This window comes from Chiroxiphia lanceolata, chromosome 9 (assembly GCF_009829145.1).
Source record: "Chiroxiphia lanceolata isolate bChiLan1 chromosome 9, bChiLan1.pri, whole genome shotgun sequence".
Classification (NCBI taxonomy): Eukaryota; Metazoa; Chordata; class Aves; order Passeriformes; family Pipridae; genus Chiroxiphia; species Chiroxiphia lanceolata.
Window position 1 is genome coordinate 7,082,137 of NC_045645.1, and position 15,982 is coordinate 7,098,118.

Below are 15,982 nucleotides of genomic sequence, written 5' to 3' on the forward strand. Positions count from 1 at the left end.
CCCATAACCCTGCAAAACATCACCAAGGCCTTGCACAGTGTTTAATAATGCTGCAGCATCGGGATGGGATCATGAGAGAATCAACTGGTTTCTGCCCTTGGTATTACAACATGTACTTGAACTGCTCTGATCTTACTCCTCCCATCATTAAGCCTCCAGTCAGTTAAAACCTACACAACCCCTCCCAAATCATGTGGGAAAGGGCCACCTTCCATCAGCCTCAGAGAGGGAGGAAGCCCAGACTGGGCAGAACTTTGCAGGTATTTTTCTCTTGAGGTTATCAGATGAGTGTCATCATTTTAACTGGATCAGCTCAACGATGCTGTCCTGCCCATTCTTTGAAAGCTGGACAAACCAGCGTGTGAGCTTTAAACTGGCAGAGATATTAATTTCAAATCAATATGAAACACAAAAATATCAATAGGCATTTAAGAGGTGAAACATTAATTACTTTTCAAAAGGTGCAGTACACAAATTTCCTGGTGCCTTTACAAATAGAAATAAGTCAATAACATGATTTCATAACATTTATAAATGACTAAGTTAATTAACAGGGAATCTTCAGGGAGACGATGAAAGAAATTTAGAAGAACCTTGTCTGGCACTGTATGAAATTCTCAAAGGAAGGAAGCAACTTCTTTAAAAAAGATTAATTACAAGTTTTTTTGCTTTACCTTGATGGAATGTCTGTTTACATATTTAAGTCGGTTTTGACCTTCAAAATTCTGGCAAAGAACAATTTTCATTAAACCATCTCAGTGGAAGAACTTGGCAGTTCCTCATCTTATCTCTGAGGTTAAGAGAGGATATTAATCATTTAGCAGGAATGGTCAAACAAAATATATGTAAGTCCTATCCAGAGCAACCTTTAATTTATCATAGTAGACACAGCAGGGGCTGATGTATAGCAAGCTCTTCCATAAGGTCTGACTCCTTTATGGGATTTGGTTGGAGGCTCCAGAATGAAATAATTCTACAAAAGTTGATGTCTCTCTCTAAGGATACCTGACCATGAGAATATATCACAACATAATGGTAATATCTCCTCACCACTCTCTGGCAATCCATAGGCATCCTCAACCAAGAGAAGTCTGTATCTTGAAGATACATTTTACAGTAATAAAATGGCTGTGGCTTCCCTTTTTCATAAGTTTTATTACTTCAGTGTCCTATTTTCTGTGAAACTCTGCTGCTCTTTGGAGCCCAGTTCCACACCATCACCCACCTGCCTGGCTGAGCTGTGAATACCTGAATAAGCAGTTTGGCAAGGAGGAGCAACGTGCTCTGTCTCATCTCTGGCACATGTAAAGTACCAGGTCAAAGAGGAAAGTTTATTAGACATAAACACTCATCTGAAGAACAATATTTTCAGGACAGAGCTATACTTAATAATACAGTAAAAAGGGAAATGCACTGGGACATCAATTGGTTAAGAATCAATTAAATGTCAGGGTTTTTTTCTACAAAAGTAAATTAAGGTTGCCCCACAAAATGAATTACTATTGTATATAATATTCTAAGTGACATGAGTCCTAAAACACGAGACTGTATCACATTAACTAAACCAAATACTAGAGTGAACAGAATATCAAGAACTCCTCCATAGAGAATAATTCCATAAAACTAAAATGAATTTGGGTAGACATAAAGGAAAAATATTACAATAATGACTCATGACATAGAAAATGTGTAGCAGGAGACTGAAGGCACTTAGTCTATCAAGGTGTTCATGAGCTGGAGGAATACTGAGGGAAGATATTAAGACAGACAAATCAAGAACCAGGAATAAGAAGTTGACACGGAAAAATTCACAGAGAAATAAGGCACAAGTTGAGCAGCGACAGTAACTAAACACTGGAATAAATTACTCAAGGAAAAGATAGACTTAACACTTTGATAATTTTTCAAGACTCTTTTTCTGGGCAGCATTGCTGTGGTCCAGCCAAGGTTACTCCTCAAAGGAGGAACTGAGAGAAGTTTCCTGATGTGTTCTGCAGGAGCCACACCACCTCCTCGAACAGCCCACCAGCAGATGCACCACAGCCTGCACACCTTTAGGGCTGTAACCCCACAGCTAAAAATGTCCTTCCCAAGAACCACACTTAGGTCACAGAATCTTGAAATGGCTCTTTCTTCCTGTGCTCAACAGGTGACTGTTTTTCATGCAGTGAATGGGAAAAGGAAGTAGCAGAAGGCAAAATAAAGTCATAGATCAGGATAATCTCTCAAAGTGCCTAATGCTTCCCACCACTCACCTCAGTGCTGCAATTAGGTGGGGAACTTCCAGGCCACTGCGTGTCTGAAAAACCAGGGGAACCTCTGTTTTGAGAAATAAATGTTTTAAAGAGATACTGGCTGAAAGATTTACTTATTCCATATTACCACACTGAGATCTTCATGTAAGAGTAAAATTTTCTTTGCTACAATCTGTGCTTCGGCGGGGCAAGAAGAAAAAGAAAATGCTGTTCTGTGAAGTCCCTGAATAGCAAAGTCTGCCTTACAGTGACAGCAGCACTACCAGATCTCCCAAGGAAATGCTCCAGCTCTGTGTCATTTATCTCCAGGAATAACAAGCAGGTATTTCACTTCAGAACCCTGCTGACAATTTGCAAGGCAGGAATCGTGAAACACTCCTGCCTCGTACCTCTAAGGCAAGCACAGAGGACAGACTCCCATTTGCAGAGGTAACGGCAATGAAAAAGGAATACCAGGAAAACAGGTAGGGCTGGGTAACAACAGAACACTATTGACGTGTGGATTTACATGGCATAAGACAGATTTATATAGAATAACAGTGCATCACATCTGTACTCATACAGCTGTGTAAGTGCACTAGATAGAGGTCCCTGGCTGCAGAAGAAAATGCTGATTATGCTACTTGTTAAAGGTTAAATTCTGGGCACGTTAAAGAGTGATTGAACTTTCTAATTAATAAAATTTCTCATTGATTGAAACCTTAAATGCCAGTTAAACTGCTTGAGATTTTGCTGTTTGGCTACTGACTTCATCTGAATTGCACGTGCTAATTCTCTGTGTGAAGGGGAAAAGGCCTACGTGACCCCTCTACAAGCTCTTCCTTGGATTCCTGCACCATCAGACACAGGGTCCCCCTCCACATTTGGCTGTGGCCCAGTGGATCTCAGCTCCCTTATAAGTTTAGGAAAGTCACAGAGTGGAAGTTGCACATGTTTACCAATGTGGCAATAACAACCTTAGTTGGATGAGCTGCATTAAGGGACAATACTTAAAGAAAAGACAACACTGGGGTTGTCCTTCCCTATCCTAGGTAGGAGGGTGGCTTCCTTGCACTGTCCTCCAAAGCAGAGATGATGTCACATCACCTTCAGCCTTGCTTAGCCCCAAATTCTACACCCTCGATTGCTTATTCCTGTAAGGATTTACAGTGAAATGCAGAACTTGGTCCTGGAAGATGAAAGTGTCCTTGCAAACGCAAAGAAACCAGCAAGTGTCAAAGAATTTTAATATACAATGCAGGAAAAAAAATGCAAAATCCTACTTTACAGAGTTTTAGTTTTTCATAATCTAAGACTCTTAAAGAAATGAAAGCACAGAACATTAACTTGGAGGCAGATGCTTTGCTCCATCTACCTCCCATCCTACACATTTTAAGAATTATTCTTTAAAGGTACTTCCATAAATCCTGCAGAGGATTACATATGGAAAGGGAAAACCATAGTTCATCTGGCTCACAAATCCAAAATGCCCAAATGGACTTTTTTCAGGTATCAATGGGTTAACACCCCAACTTAAACATGGAGAAAGAAAACTCCTGTAAAACTGATACTCTGTTAATACAAGAAAAACAGAAGACACATGAAAGTACACTTTTTTTTTAGCTAAACTACAATTCAGTAAGAGTTATATAAACATTTGGGACGACATTAAAGATATATCTGAATATTAAAGAAAGAATATGCAACTCTCCCTTGTAAGTTTTATCATCTGTCTCCCCTGTGGAAGGGGCTGGTACCAGTGTGATATGGAACTATCAAGGCATATTCCCTCTGCTGCTGTCCCAGTACATCCTCCACGTTCAGCAGGGTGAACACCAAAGGATGATCACAGCCAATACTTCTGATAATCAGCCTATCCCATGAAAACTGCATCCTTCTCCACTCCAAAAGCATGAAAGCTCATGCTAACTGTAAAGGACATGCAAGCACCAACACACATCATCTCTTATCTTCTGTTTCACAGGACTTTTAGCAATTGCTATAGTACAATAAAAGGTACGTCACCCCCAGCCTCCCCCTCTCTTGGGTGGTTCAGGAAATTTTCTGTGAGTCTTTAATTTCAAATCACTAAAGACCAAAATTTAGCATGAAAGTCAGTAGCCCGATGCAATAAACATATATATTCATAAAGACTTCAGTTCCATTAAGGTTTTACTATCAATAAACAAGGAACATAAAGCTGATATTCTGCTAAAAGTGGAGGAAATTATTTCCTTTGTAGGAAGATGTTTTCTAGCCAGAAGGCAGCACAGAAAAAAATCCTTTAGGCTCAGCTTCTTCCTCTACACCCAGACTCACTATAGCCTTTATTCTGATTGAGCCATAATGCAACTTCATATGATGCCATAGGTGAGGTATTTTCCTCTTTATGGTAAACAAATGATGTCACAAACACAGGACTGTGATTTCACTGCAGAACAAGTGGGTATCTGATGCATGGAATGACAATTATTGTTCAGACACAAACAGCAGAAATAATTGCAAAAGTAAAACAAATGAACAACCACATAAATTAATTTCTTTTTGAATCACTCTTCCTGTTTTCCAAGTCCAAATGATTCTCCTTTCCTATTTAGGAACCCTGAGGGGATGAAAAAATGTCCAAGATGGTGAAATTAAAAATTAGCTATTGAGCATGAAACATGCAATGATTGCACTTCATAACATTTTTATTGCCTCGGTGGTGTATGAATCACTTCACAGTTCCACACTGTTACGATGAAAAAAATGACACCAATAAAGTCTGAGCAATTGATGTTATGACTTCATCAATCCGGGACTAAAGGCACTCACAGAATGACAAATGTTCTCAAGAGTGTGGAGAAAACCACCACCTCGTTCTGAAGAAGCACAAGTTGCCTCTTTGTCTCCTTCTGAGGAGTGGTTATTCTCACCCCAAACAGATGGAATAAGGGAACAATTCTCAGTACAGCTCCATGTGACATGACCTTGCTTTTCCTCTCTGAAACTGGGCAAATTCGGGTTTCTCAAGAGCTATGAACACAGCTAATGCACAGCGAAGCTACAGCTAATACAGAATGTTCCCAATTTAGAAAATTCTCGCTCCTTTGAGGTTTTGCATCATTTTAACAATGACCTGCACTTAGCCTGAATTTTTAAAAGTCTATAGATTCTGGAAGTATGAAGTAGAATTACCTTTACAATTTCACCAAATCCAAAAAAGTTCAATTTATTGCTGCTTAAAGCTTTCAAGAGGACAATGATCTCTGCTTAAGACAACAAAAGCAGCATCCAAGTAATCTATCAGATACAACATCAAAGGTAGAGTGCAAAGAACTGACCTCCCGCAGGGAGAATGTACCTGCTTTTGACAGCCATGCTCAAGAGCTAACAAATGCAACCTTAAATTTCCTACTTAAGAGTTCAGCTTGCACATAACTAAATAAATATTTTAGCCTGGCTGTTCAAAAAAAAACCCAAAAAATCTCCCATCTCTATCAAGCATCACTAAATCCAAACCGGTTCTGAACAGCAGAAACTAACAATTTTTTTCCTCTCTAATACATACTAGCTTTCTTTTTTTGAGTTGCTAGACATCTTGACTCAGGTATTAAAAGTCCCTGGTAGGATTCTTTCCTTTAATATAATAGCTCATATCCCTTATAAAATCATTAATAGAAAATAAAGCCCTTTTTGTTAACTCTAATCTTGCTTCCTTGCAAGTGTGCCAGAGGCATTTTAATATAGATCAGGTCATGAATATCACAAATTACAGCAGCAATGTGTGGCAACAGAAGATCAGATTATTCATATAACAGTAATACCTTCTTCCTTCTTTGATTAGAAAAAAAGTAAACAGCATGCATTGATCTCCCAGCACAAAAAAATCACTTCCTCTTAAATCTGTGTTTTTCTGATCCTTACAAATCCAGGTTTACAGTATGAGGTAATGGCACAGCACAAACCTTAGAATGATGAACGAGGGATATTACAGGCTGTAATAAAACCTACTTCATTTTATGCCAAAACTCTCTCTCATGCCCCATGATGTACAGGTATGAAGCTCAGACAGAGTAGGAAAAAGTTAGTAGGTGCTGTTTTCTATAAAGTTTCCTATGGCAGACTCACGGCAGACGCATTATGAACAAAGCAAATTATGTACAGGCAGGCACAATTATGGAAGAATTAATGTACCAACAAGAACAGTCCCGGCCATAAATGCAGTATAGGAAAATGAAATTAAATTCACAGTTAATTTATACATCAGTATTGCAATGCAGAAAAGCACACCCCATTAAAGTTCCTATTTTTCCTGAGTATTGCCGGAACAAGGAACTGTAGTTTATTTCCCTACTTGCAACAGACACACTGGGAAGGACTGCAAGGATCTTCAGACGGGTTCATAGTGGGGAAAGACAGGAGTAATGACCAAACAGAAGCATAAAGATGTTATTCACACACCCATTACCCACTGCAGAGCCCCCCAGGATGCCATTCCACCACAGGGTGCAAAAATGGCTTATTATTAGTAAAAACCTATTTCCAGCCATCCAAAGGTTCAGTTCAAGTTACAATACAATAAAGAGGTGGTTTACCTTCAATATGTCCTATTCCTTTAACACAACTCAACAAGGCATCAGGTGATGCTCCCATTAAATGCCAGCTGCCCAGTCCAAAGGACACATTTATTAGCCCCCAACGACATTTCGCTTCAAAGGAAGTGAACTTTTTTTGCCACCCAAATACCTCTGCTGAACTCTGATAAAAACCAACCTTGGCTGATAAAAACTCCATGAAAAAAATTAATTCCAAGATACTTTCCCCAAGGAGAACATTTAAATTCTTCAGCAATATGCAGCATTAACATCTGATGGGACAAGCCTGTCAAGGAGAAGCCTTAGAAAGATGGTGCTGGTTTTGCAGAAAGAATTACCACCTCTGATTTTTGGGGCCAGGCTGGAGTCCTAACTCTAATTAAATTCTAATCTGCTTTTTTCAGGTTTCATAAAATGCTGTCTCAAATAGGCTTATCTTCTAAGAAGTACAGCATGATCTTCTCATTAAAGAATCTGTTACAATGGGAACACATTAGTACTAAAGCCATAAAAGACTGAGGAAATTATGAACATTTTCCCCCAAACTAGTATCACTTTTAAAAAAAAGTGCCTTAGTATCACCTTAAAAAAAAAAAAAAGTACATTCACAAGTCTGCTTGAAAAGTGGGAACTTGCTGTTTAAATGTTTCTTCAATGTTATCTCTATTTTGTTCTTTAATTAATAAAGGGATACATGCACCGACATTATAAACACTAATTTGCTATTTAGCATCCCAAATTAGGAAGCATAAACATTTATGCACTTCATTAAACACTACCTAAGAACACTTTTGATATTAACAGGAGACAAGCTGGGCTGTTAAATGCAATTTCAGGGCACACGTAAGACACCGTAAAAAGACACTCCTGCTCTTCCTGTCCCTTGCCATGAAAGCTCCCAGGCTCCATCCTGTTGGCACCAGCTCTTATGAAACAAACCTTGGAAATCAGTGAGATCTGGCTCATCTGCACAATCACAAGCACCAGTTTAAGGGAAGGGACAGGAATGCAGGGACACGGAGCAGTGAAAGTGGGGTGTACCTGTTTGGCAGCGTGGCATTAGATTGGTACAAGGCAATCAGGAAACTGGACTTTAGGAAGCATAAAACAAATACACCCTGAATTAAGACATCATTTAAGTGCAGGTGATGTACAGAGAGAAACAACCTGGTGTTTTTCTTCTTCTATTCCAAAAAAGGCACTGCAGTTCTAATATGCCTCCTCCTCTCCTCTCCCCTTTTGCTTCCACCCACCCTAGCCCTTCAAAGAATTACAGAATCATTTAGGTTGGAAAATACCTTTGAGATCATCAAGTCCAACTATTAACCCAGCACTGCCAATTCCACCACTACACCATGTCCCCAAGTGCCAGGTCTACCCACCATTTAAATACCTCCAGGGATGGTGGGTCCACCACTTCCCTGGCAGCCTGTTCCTTTCCAAATTATCCACATTTACAGGACACTGAACTAGGCTTCACATTAGAATAAAACAGTGCTACAGAAGATGATGAAAAATAGTAAGTCTTTCAAGACTACAGAAAGCAGAATTGCAGTAGGAGAAAAGAAACAAATGCTGATAACTCAGGAACAGGAGCCTGAAAAGTAAATAATCACACCTGTATGTGTAAAATACATTAAAGGTTAACCAATATCACTAATATAACAAATCCTAAAAATTCATCAGTCCAGACCTTAAGTTATCTCTAAATCCTTAATGAAAAAAGAATTCAGGCTATTTTCTTTCACTTACAGATGATAAGACATAATTCAAATGACAAATTATTCCTCATAACTTTGCATTGCAAGTCTAACTTCAATGTAGAAAATTATTTTTATTTTTAATTTAAATTTGTACTAAAAGTGTCCATTTATTAAATTATGGACCCAGACAAAATGGTACTAAATTTTCTATTGTACATAATCTTGCCACAAGTGTGGCAATTTTTAAATGCGTTGAAAATACAAATACAGTAAAAAGAGAGTGTTTCAAGAACAGTAATATGGACACACTGAAGAGCTTTGTACCACAACCAGAAATCTGAAAAATGTCTTGGTGCCCAAAAAAGAAGTGCTTTTAGATTTATTTATTAAAATAAATTATCATGATTTTACAACTTACAGCTTTGAGTTCTTTGTTGTTTATTGGTTGTATTTTTTTTTAACTGTGACGGCAATGGTGATCTACCTACAAGATAATAAGTGAAAAAGAAGAGTTCTGTGGTTTTGAGCAAATATATTGTTAGAGATCAAAACAAAGATTTCTAAAAACAAACGATTAAAATTTCAGTTCAGAAAAACACTTATTAAAATACAATCAACCCCTTTTCAATAGCAAAGTGGATTTTGTACAGTTCTTCCTTCTAAGCAGATCTTTACTGCAGTTGAGATCCGCCAACTCCAGTAAAACTAAACGTAGGCCAAACGGGTCAGTGTTTGCAGAATTACAACCTATGTACAGAACTGCTGGTAACAAACTGCAACTCACTGGAAAAACCTTTGAAAATTCATTTTTCATTGTGAGTGAACTTACAGTATATCTTACATTATTTAAAAGCAGTTTACACCATGACAGAACCGCTCAGAAAATGAATCAGTTATAGGAAGAGAGCAACGCTTCAAGTCAGCTTCTGCCATCAGCCAAAACGCCACACAAATCAAAAAACAACACTTAAGTAAAACACTAAGACTTTATTAAAAATCCAAAGTTTATTGCAAATTGTACTTTGCAATTTCCCTCCTTTCTTCATTTTTACATGATTTATTGATATCCATGATTTTTTCACAGATGTACTTGTTGACTTTGGAGAGTCTCTGTGCAATTTCAGTTTCATCCACAGTTTCTTGTGCTATTCTATCATACAAACATTCTGAGGAGAAAAAAAAAAGAAAAGAGTCATTAGGATATTTTTAGAAAATATTATAGCCCCGAGCTGGGCTAACTACACAAGAGACAGCACTGAGGAAGCACCGTATATATTTGTTGCAAGACAAGAGAAGCTTTCCTTGATTCACTGGCTATTTTGTTAAACTCAGCATTTTTCACCAGGCTTGAATCTTTGGCATGACAAACTTCCAGTTATGCTGTGACTACGTTAATAGGCCTTCTATACAGAAACAAGGCTAAACCCAACCTTTTACAGTGTCAGTCTTGCCTGCTTAACTCTTGTATTTTCCTGTATCTCCACATCAGATTTAGTCTTTTCCCAGGTGAACTGTCTCACCAGAACTGTTCTTATCTACAGTTCCCGGTGAGCCACTCCTACCTGCACACCTTTAGGAGAGTATGTAAACAATACTGGTTAGGAGGAGAAGCAGTAACCAGTGGGAGAACACTTTAACCCATTTGTTTTACTTTTTAAATCTGTCCCACATTCTTTCATGTCTCTGTCTTTATCAGATGCCCTGTTCCTGGGTATATCTTGCTTTTATTAGTAGATTGTTCAGGACAAGAGCCATCTCCTTGCTCCTTGAACAAAACACTTTGTGAACTTAATTGGAATACAAAAAGCAAGCAACAGTAATAACTGCAAAAGCCATGAGGGCAGTGAAAGTTGAGACAATTTTTCTTCAAAGAGTTGGTAGTTTGGTGCCAGAATCCTGCAGAGGTTACTAAAATCTGAAGTGGTACAACACACACAACTCCTTAGTGACAGGCAGGTTTGAGGTTTTCTTTTTGTTTTCATAACCAGAATGATGTATTCTGTTGTGTAGACTTCCCAGATTGGTTAAACCAACTCTGTTCTGCTTTGCCTAGTGATCTATTCCACTAACCATTTATTGCTTCATATACAGAAAGCCATAGAGGTTATTGCTTAATTAACATGGTTTACAACATTTCTAATGCACCATATTAAAAAGTTACGAAAATTAAGTACTATGCACGCCTTGTAGTTCATTTGGAAACCTCTGAGAAGTTTTATAAAAGGTTATTTTGCATTAACAAGGTTTATAACAGTGCTCATGCATCATACTTTTTATCATTTCTTTATTACATACTACACAGTGGGGATTTTTAAGAAGCCATAGAGATATCAGACACATTAACAGCTAATACTGTCGTTCAAAAACCTATTTTAAATAAGTTAGTCTGTGTCCACAGAATGATGAGAACATCTAAAGCAATGTGAATTTTATGTTGTAAGACATACTGAATATAAAATAAGTGAAATTAATCGGCACACAGCCTGATAGCTGAAATGCTGATAATCAGTAAACCATGGTTAGGAATGCAATACCTAAGAAGAGGCACGTCACTGAGAATCTGAAGAAACCCAGTGTGTTTGCAGGTCATAAGCTTGCCCTGCAACAACCTCAGGAACACTCCCAGGTTGTGGTAGATACACCTCATAAGGTGAACTCCCAGTGAGAGACAAGCTGTGTTATTTGTTTAGCCACAAGGTCAAGCAAAGAATCACTTGACTGAACTCGTCATCAGCTGTAATTCTTAAAGTCAGTGTGACCCAGAGTGATCCATGATCATCAGTTTTTCTTCTTCCATCTCTTCCATTTCTATGAGGGGGTGCAGTAGTAGTTTAGTACTCATATAAGGATGCTGGCCTAGGGGCTCCAAAGAGTGATTTGGGGTTTCTACTCCTTGTCTTTTGGCTTTAGAGGAGCATACAGACACCCCTTCGTATTGCTGAATGGACCAAAGATTCAAGTAGACCTCAAAGACTAACAGGGAGTTTCACTTCTTTCTGTTATGCCTGATCCAAATCACTGGCTATGGAAACCTGAACTTCCTCACACTTCACCTATTTCTCCACTTGGTAGTAATTTTTTCGCTTTGTTTTCTTCTCCACAGTGGGGCAAGTCCTGCTAACACTGACGCAAATGCAAAGGACACGACAACATGGAAACTCATGGTTATGAGCTACCCAGTCCCACTAATGTAGGAAGCCTGCCACCTAAAACATTGGCCAAGCAGTTTAACTGGTCCAAGAGGAGATTGTACAGGCTTGAGTCTAACGAAATGGGAACCAAAGACAAGGTGAAAGAAACACTGGAAAGAGGAACATGGAAAACCAGGGCATGTAACAACAGAATTCAAATGAGGGTTGAGGTTGAAAGCAAAAGTATGACAGAAAACATAGAAAAAGGAGGAAATAGGGAAGAGCTGAATTGCTGGTGAGGGTAAAGGTATGGAAGAAAAGAAAGGAAGGGACCCATCTGCCTCTCTCCATGTACCTGTTGGAGCATACTCCCAAACTCACCATAGTCAAAACAAAGGGAGTTAGAAGAAAGTTGTCATTTAAATGGCTCAAGCAACACAGAGTGGCCCTGACAGAAGTAGAAGAGGAAATTCTCACAGAAGCAACCTCACCAGCAGTGCTGAGGAGCAACAGGGAAACCAGAAAACAGTTTGCAATGGGCCAGTGAAAAATAACCCTTTTTTACTGTGTGCTTGTCAGTGTGCATCTGGGTGACCAATTCTGTCTCCATTTGGAGCTGACAAGGGCAGCCACTGCCACAGAGTGGATTCCTTATGTGGCCAGTACATCATTACTCAGCTACATGGGTAAGGATTGCACCTAAAGGCCCCAGCCAGAACTACAAAATCAGCATGGAACAGCTTCCACTTCCACTTATATTCCTGAAGCAGATTAGTAAAAAGAATCTACGCCTTTTACTAATTTCTTACAAACTAAGGAAGATGACAGTACGAAGGTAAGTTTTCAATTTTTCCCCACACAACACAGACACAGACACACGCACACACTCAAAGAGGAATCGTATTTCTTACTCCTAAACGTGGTACTTGCAAGGCAGAATACAACACCTCTTAACAAGATCACAGTTAAGAGCACACAGCAACTAAGAACAGGAAATGCAGAATAATGAATCTCAATCACAGGGAGATTTCTTTCAGCCCTACTGCAATTTCGTATGGACACAAAACCTAAAAATCCAATTTCAGTATGTATTTCATGAGGAACCAACTCAGTTCTAACTTAAAGAGAAGCCTGAAATACCAGGAGAGACAGAAATGATGCAACACAGGCGTGATGATACAAAGGGACTGAAATTCACCGTTTATTTTAAGTAAGGGAGAAGGCCTTCTCTCTCTCAAAGTACTACATACATGGACTCAGGCTTGTTACTGAAAGTGTCATTGCAATTTTCCCTGCCAGATGAGGTCAGCGATTTACACTTCCTGTCCAAATTCCAATTCAAGTGTAGCAATTAATTTTTACTATTTCCATTTCCTCCACTTAAAAGGGTAAAGCTATACTTTCTTGCCTTTGAAGGTACATGTATTTTATAGTCACAGCTATAATGGTTTCTGTGCCTCATGCCAGAGCCGGTTATATTCTGGATGACAGAACGTGGTAAAGCTACTCTCGGTCTTGTTAAAAGGAATATATGCATTTTAAAAAAAAATCATTATGTTATAAATGAATTCTAGAACAACATATTGTTCTCCAGGCTGAGAGTCCTGCCCTGCAATGGTGATCCCCTTGAACCCTACTGAAGTCAATGTACAACTCTTCAGCTGTGAAGGCCTGCACTGTGCACAGCTATTGCAATGTGTTTGACTTTTCCTGGGTATGTATGCACTTCACAATGCAATAGCAGTCTGAATTACAGTTTTTAATCAGTTAATTTTAAATGAGCTGAAAAGAAGCATCTTTCAACTCAGTGATTAATGGTTAAACTCCAAAGCAGGAAGCAAAAGTTTTCAAATAACCTACCTCTGACAATGCTTAATTTGTGAGGTGAGAGAGGTGGCTTGGGAACGGCATCTTTCTTTTTTTTGGTTGCAACTCCTGTGACACTTCTGTTCTTGAGAACATCTGTTCCCCAAATCATAACCGCTAGATTTTTTGTATACTTTGAATCTCCTTGTGTTACTTGCAGCTGGTGCCATTTCTCCTCATCTACCCAAATTCCACTGCCAAGATGGACCTAGAAGGTAGTAATAATAACAACTTATCTATGGTATGTAGCACACAACAGTATCCAAGTGCTGTAGGAACATTAATATTAGGTACTATAATAACAGTAATTAGGGCTGAACAAATCCACTTTGCCTAACTCTGAAATTTCTCCAACTTTGTGGGTCAGGGAGTTCAAGTCAACCTCTATATATAATATAGTTCCTTTTGGCAATCACTACTTTTCCCCCCCACATAACCTGTCTCCTGAAAGACTGTGGTCAGGAACAGAGATCGAAGAAGGAAACAGTGAACACATCCAGTATTATAAAGTTACGCACAGCATATAAACCAAGCAGTTGCACCAGCCTAATTCAGGAGCAAGATGAAACACTTCTCTTCAACTGAAACAGACTTTACCCAAAGCATATTTCAGAGGCAGTAAAGAGGGAACTACTTCCTAAGTCATATCCTGTACCAGTTGGCAAAATTCAGCCTGATTGTTTAAAGTAACTGAAAGGGGAGAATGGATTTTGAGAGCTCCAATTTCAACATAAGCCAAGAGAGTTTGGAAGCCTTGTAAAGCTTCCAATTCTATCATGAAGTGTGTCTATCCCGTGCCATCAATGTACCAGATGAATACTGTTTTGTGGTCAGGCAACGACTCACTGCTGCAACATCATAAACTTCCCATTACCCAAACCACGGGAAGTAGAGATATTTCATTGAAGTGGTAAAGCAGGATAATATGGTGTGAGACACTGGATTATTATATTAATTATTGGCTCAGAACTCAAGTGGTGCATTGTGTGGGGAGGGACAGGTCAAACTTTGGGAAGGTTAGGTGATGCCCTGTCCCACAGCCCAACCCCTGTGAGACTCACTGGGCAACTCTGGAGCAGCTGTCAGTCAAACAGATCCAGCCTCGATCCAGCTACAGGAGTCCAGGAGATAGAGTTTGAACAACCATGGGGATCCAGGGGTGGTAGCTGTAATTCCCCTTTTCTCTCTTTCTTTCCTTCTTTTTCTCCTAATCTCCTTTCTTGATATTTTGGGTGACTTAGGACCAAATGGGTTGGATTTTGCTACGTTGAATGGGTTAGCATGTGCTGAGTCAATGCTTTGTGGAATGCTTTATTTTGGTTGACTGTTACCCTTTAAACTTTTGCCAAATACTCTTATTTTCTGAAGTTTACCAATAAAAGAGAAAATGTGTGCAGCTTTCCTCCTGTGCTCTCTCTTAAGGCGTTAAAAGAACTGAAAGCTCTTCTAATAATCCAGAGGGTAGATATTGTTGGAGCCTTGTACATTTTCATTTTGGTGAGCTTGTAGCTCAGGTGCTGGTCTTACATATGGGTACTGGGAAATGCATTGTGAAGCTTTTGTAGAGTCTCCAAAAGGAAGATGCTCAAGCCTAGTTTTGCTTATTAGCCTTGCTCAGCACTGACTGTGCTGGCCTGACTCCCACAGGGCTACTCCATGTCTCTACCACAAGATTCCCAGTGCTCCAGTCTTAAGATCAATGCAGGACAAGAATCTGAGTACTGACTGTCCTTAGGATGCCATTCTATGTTTGAGCCAATAGTCCTGACATTCATGACCCTGTGCAGCAACAGCGAGGAAACAACTCCACAGATAACCAGCACAGGTCTGACACAAGTGCAGCCCCTGTGTGGAACCAGAATATTTTGTACCTGGTATGTCTATACTGCAGTTCCTGGAGTACAGTGCAGACCCCTGAACTACCTCTGCACACAGAAAGCTTTGTTCACATGGTGATGAACTTCATTCAGTGGGACACACACTTGCTCACCATCCATAACAAGCTAAGGCGTGATCAAGGCATCCCAACTGCCAATCAGAGTTCACTGCACTTACTTTCAGATAATCTGTAAAAGTGCAACATACCAAAAATATGTATCAATTAGACTGCTGTATATCCAAAATCTAGGTTTCATTAGATCTGGTCCAATGGAGGTCCTTCCTATAACGCTTTAATAAAAACTTACTGCCACTTAATGATTAAAAAAAAATCCCATGAACAAAATCCTACTGCAAAACTGCATCAGGAGACTCCATTTCCCTTAACTGTTCTGCCCTTAGTTTTCTGTGGTTTTACTCCTTTCATGTGGCTTTACATAAACTGTGCCTGCTACCCATACAGATCTGAACAGTATCACATAAGTCCCATTAAATGCAATGAAAATTGGACAAAGCTACTGTGAAATTTTATATACCCATAATTTTACTGCCTGTATTCAACCAGATACCATTTTTCCTTTAAATGGAAACCA

At 39.2% G+C, this 15,982-nt stretch overlaps 1 protein-coding gene across 3 annotated transcripts in view; it reads right to left on the reverse strand.

Annotated features, from left to right (window-relative positions):
- LOC116790940 (BEN domain-containing protein 5-like) overlaps positions 1–15,982 on the reverse strand; it is a 910,541-nt gene that overhangs the window by 329,679 nt on the left and 564,880 nt on the right. For 2 of the 3 annotated variants that reach the window (XM_032696480.1, XM_032696481.1), the window contains exons 5-6: positions 13,506–13,719; positions 9,482–9,680 (exon numbers count right to left, since the gene is read on the reverse strand). The exons of the other annotated variant lie outside the window; for it this stretch is intronic. In XM_032696480.1, the coding sequence (XP_032552371.1) occupies positions 9,520–9,680; positions 13,506–13,719 (375 nt within the window). In that variant the 3' untranslated portion in view covers positions 9,482–9,519. Of the gene's footprint in view, positions 1–9,481; positions 9,681–13,505; positions 13,720–15,982 lie in introns of those variants that run through there. 3 annotated transcript variants of the gene reach the window in all.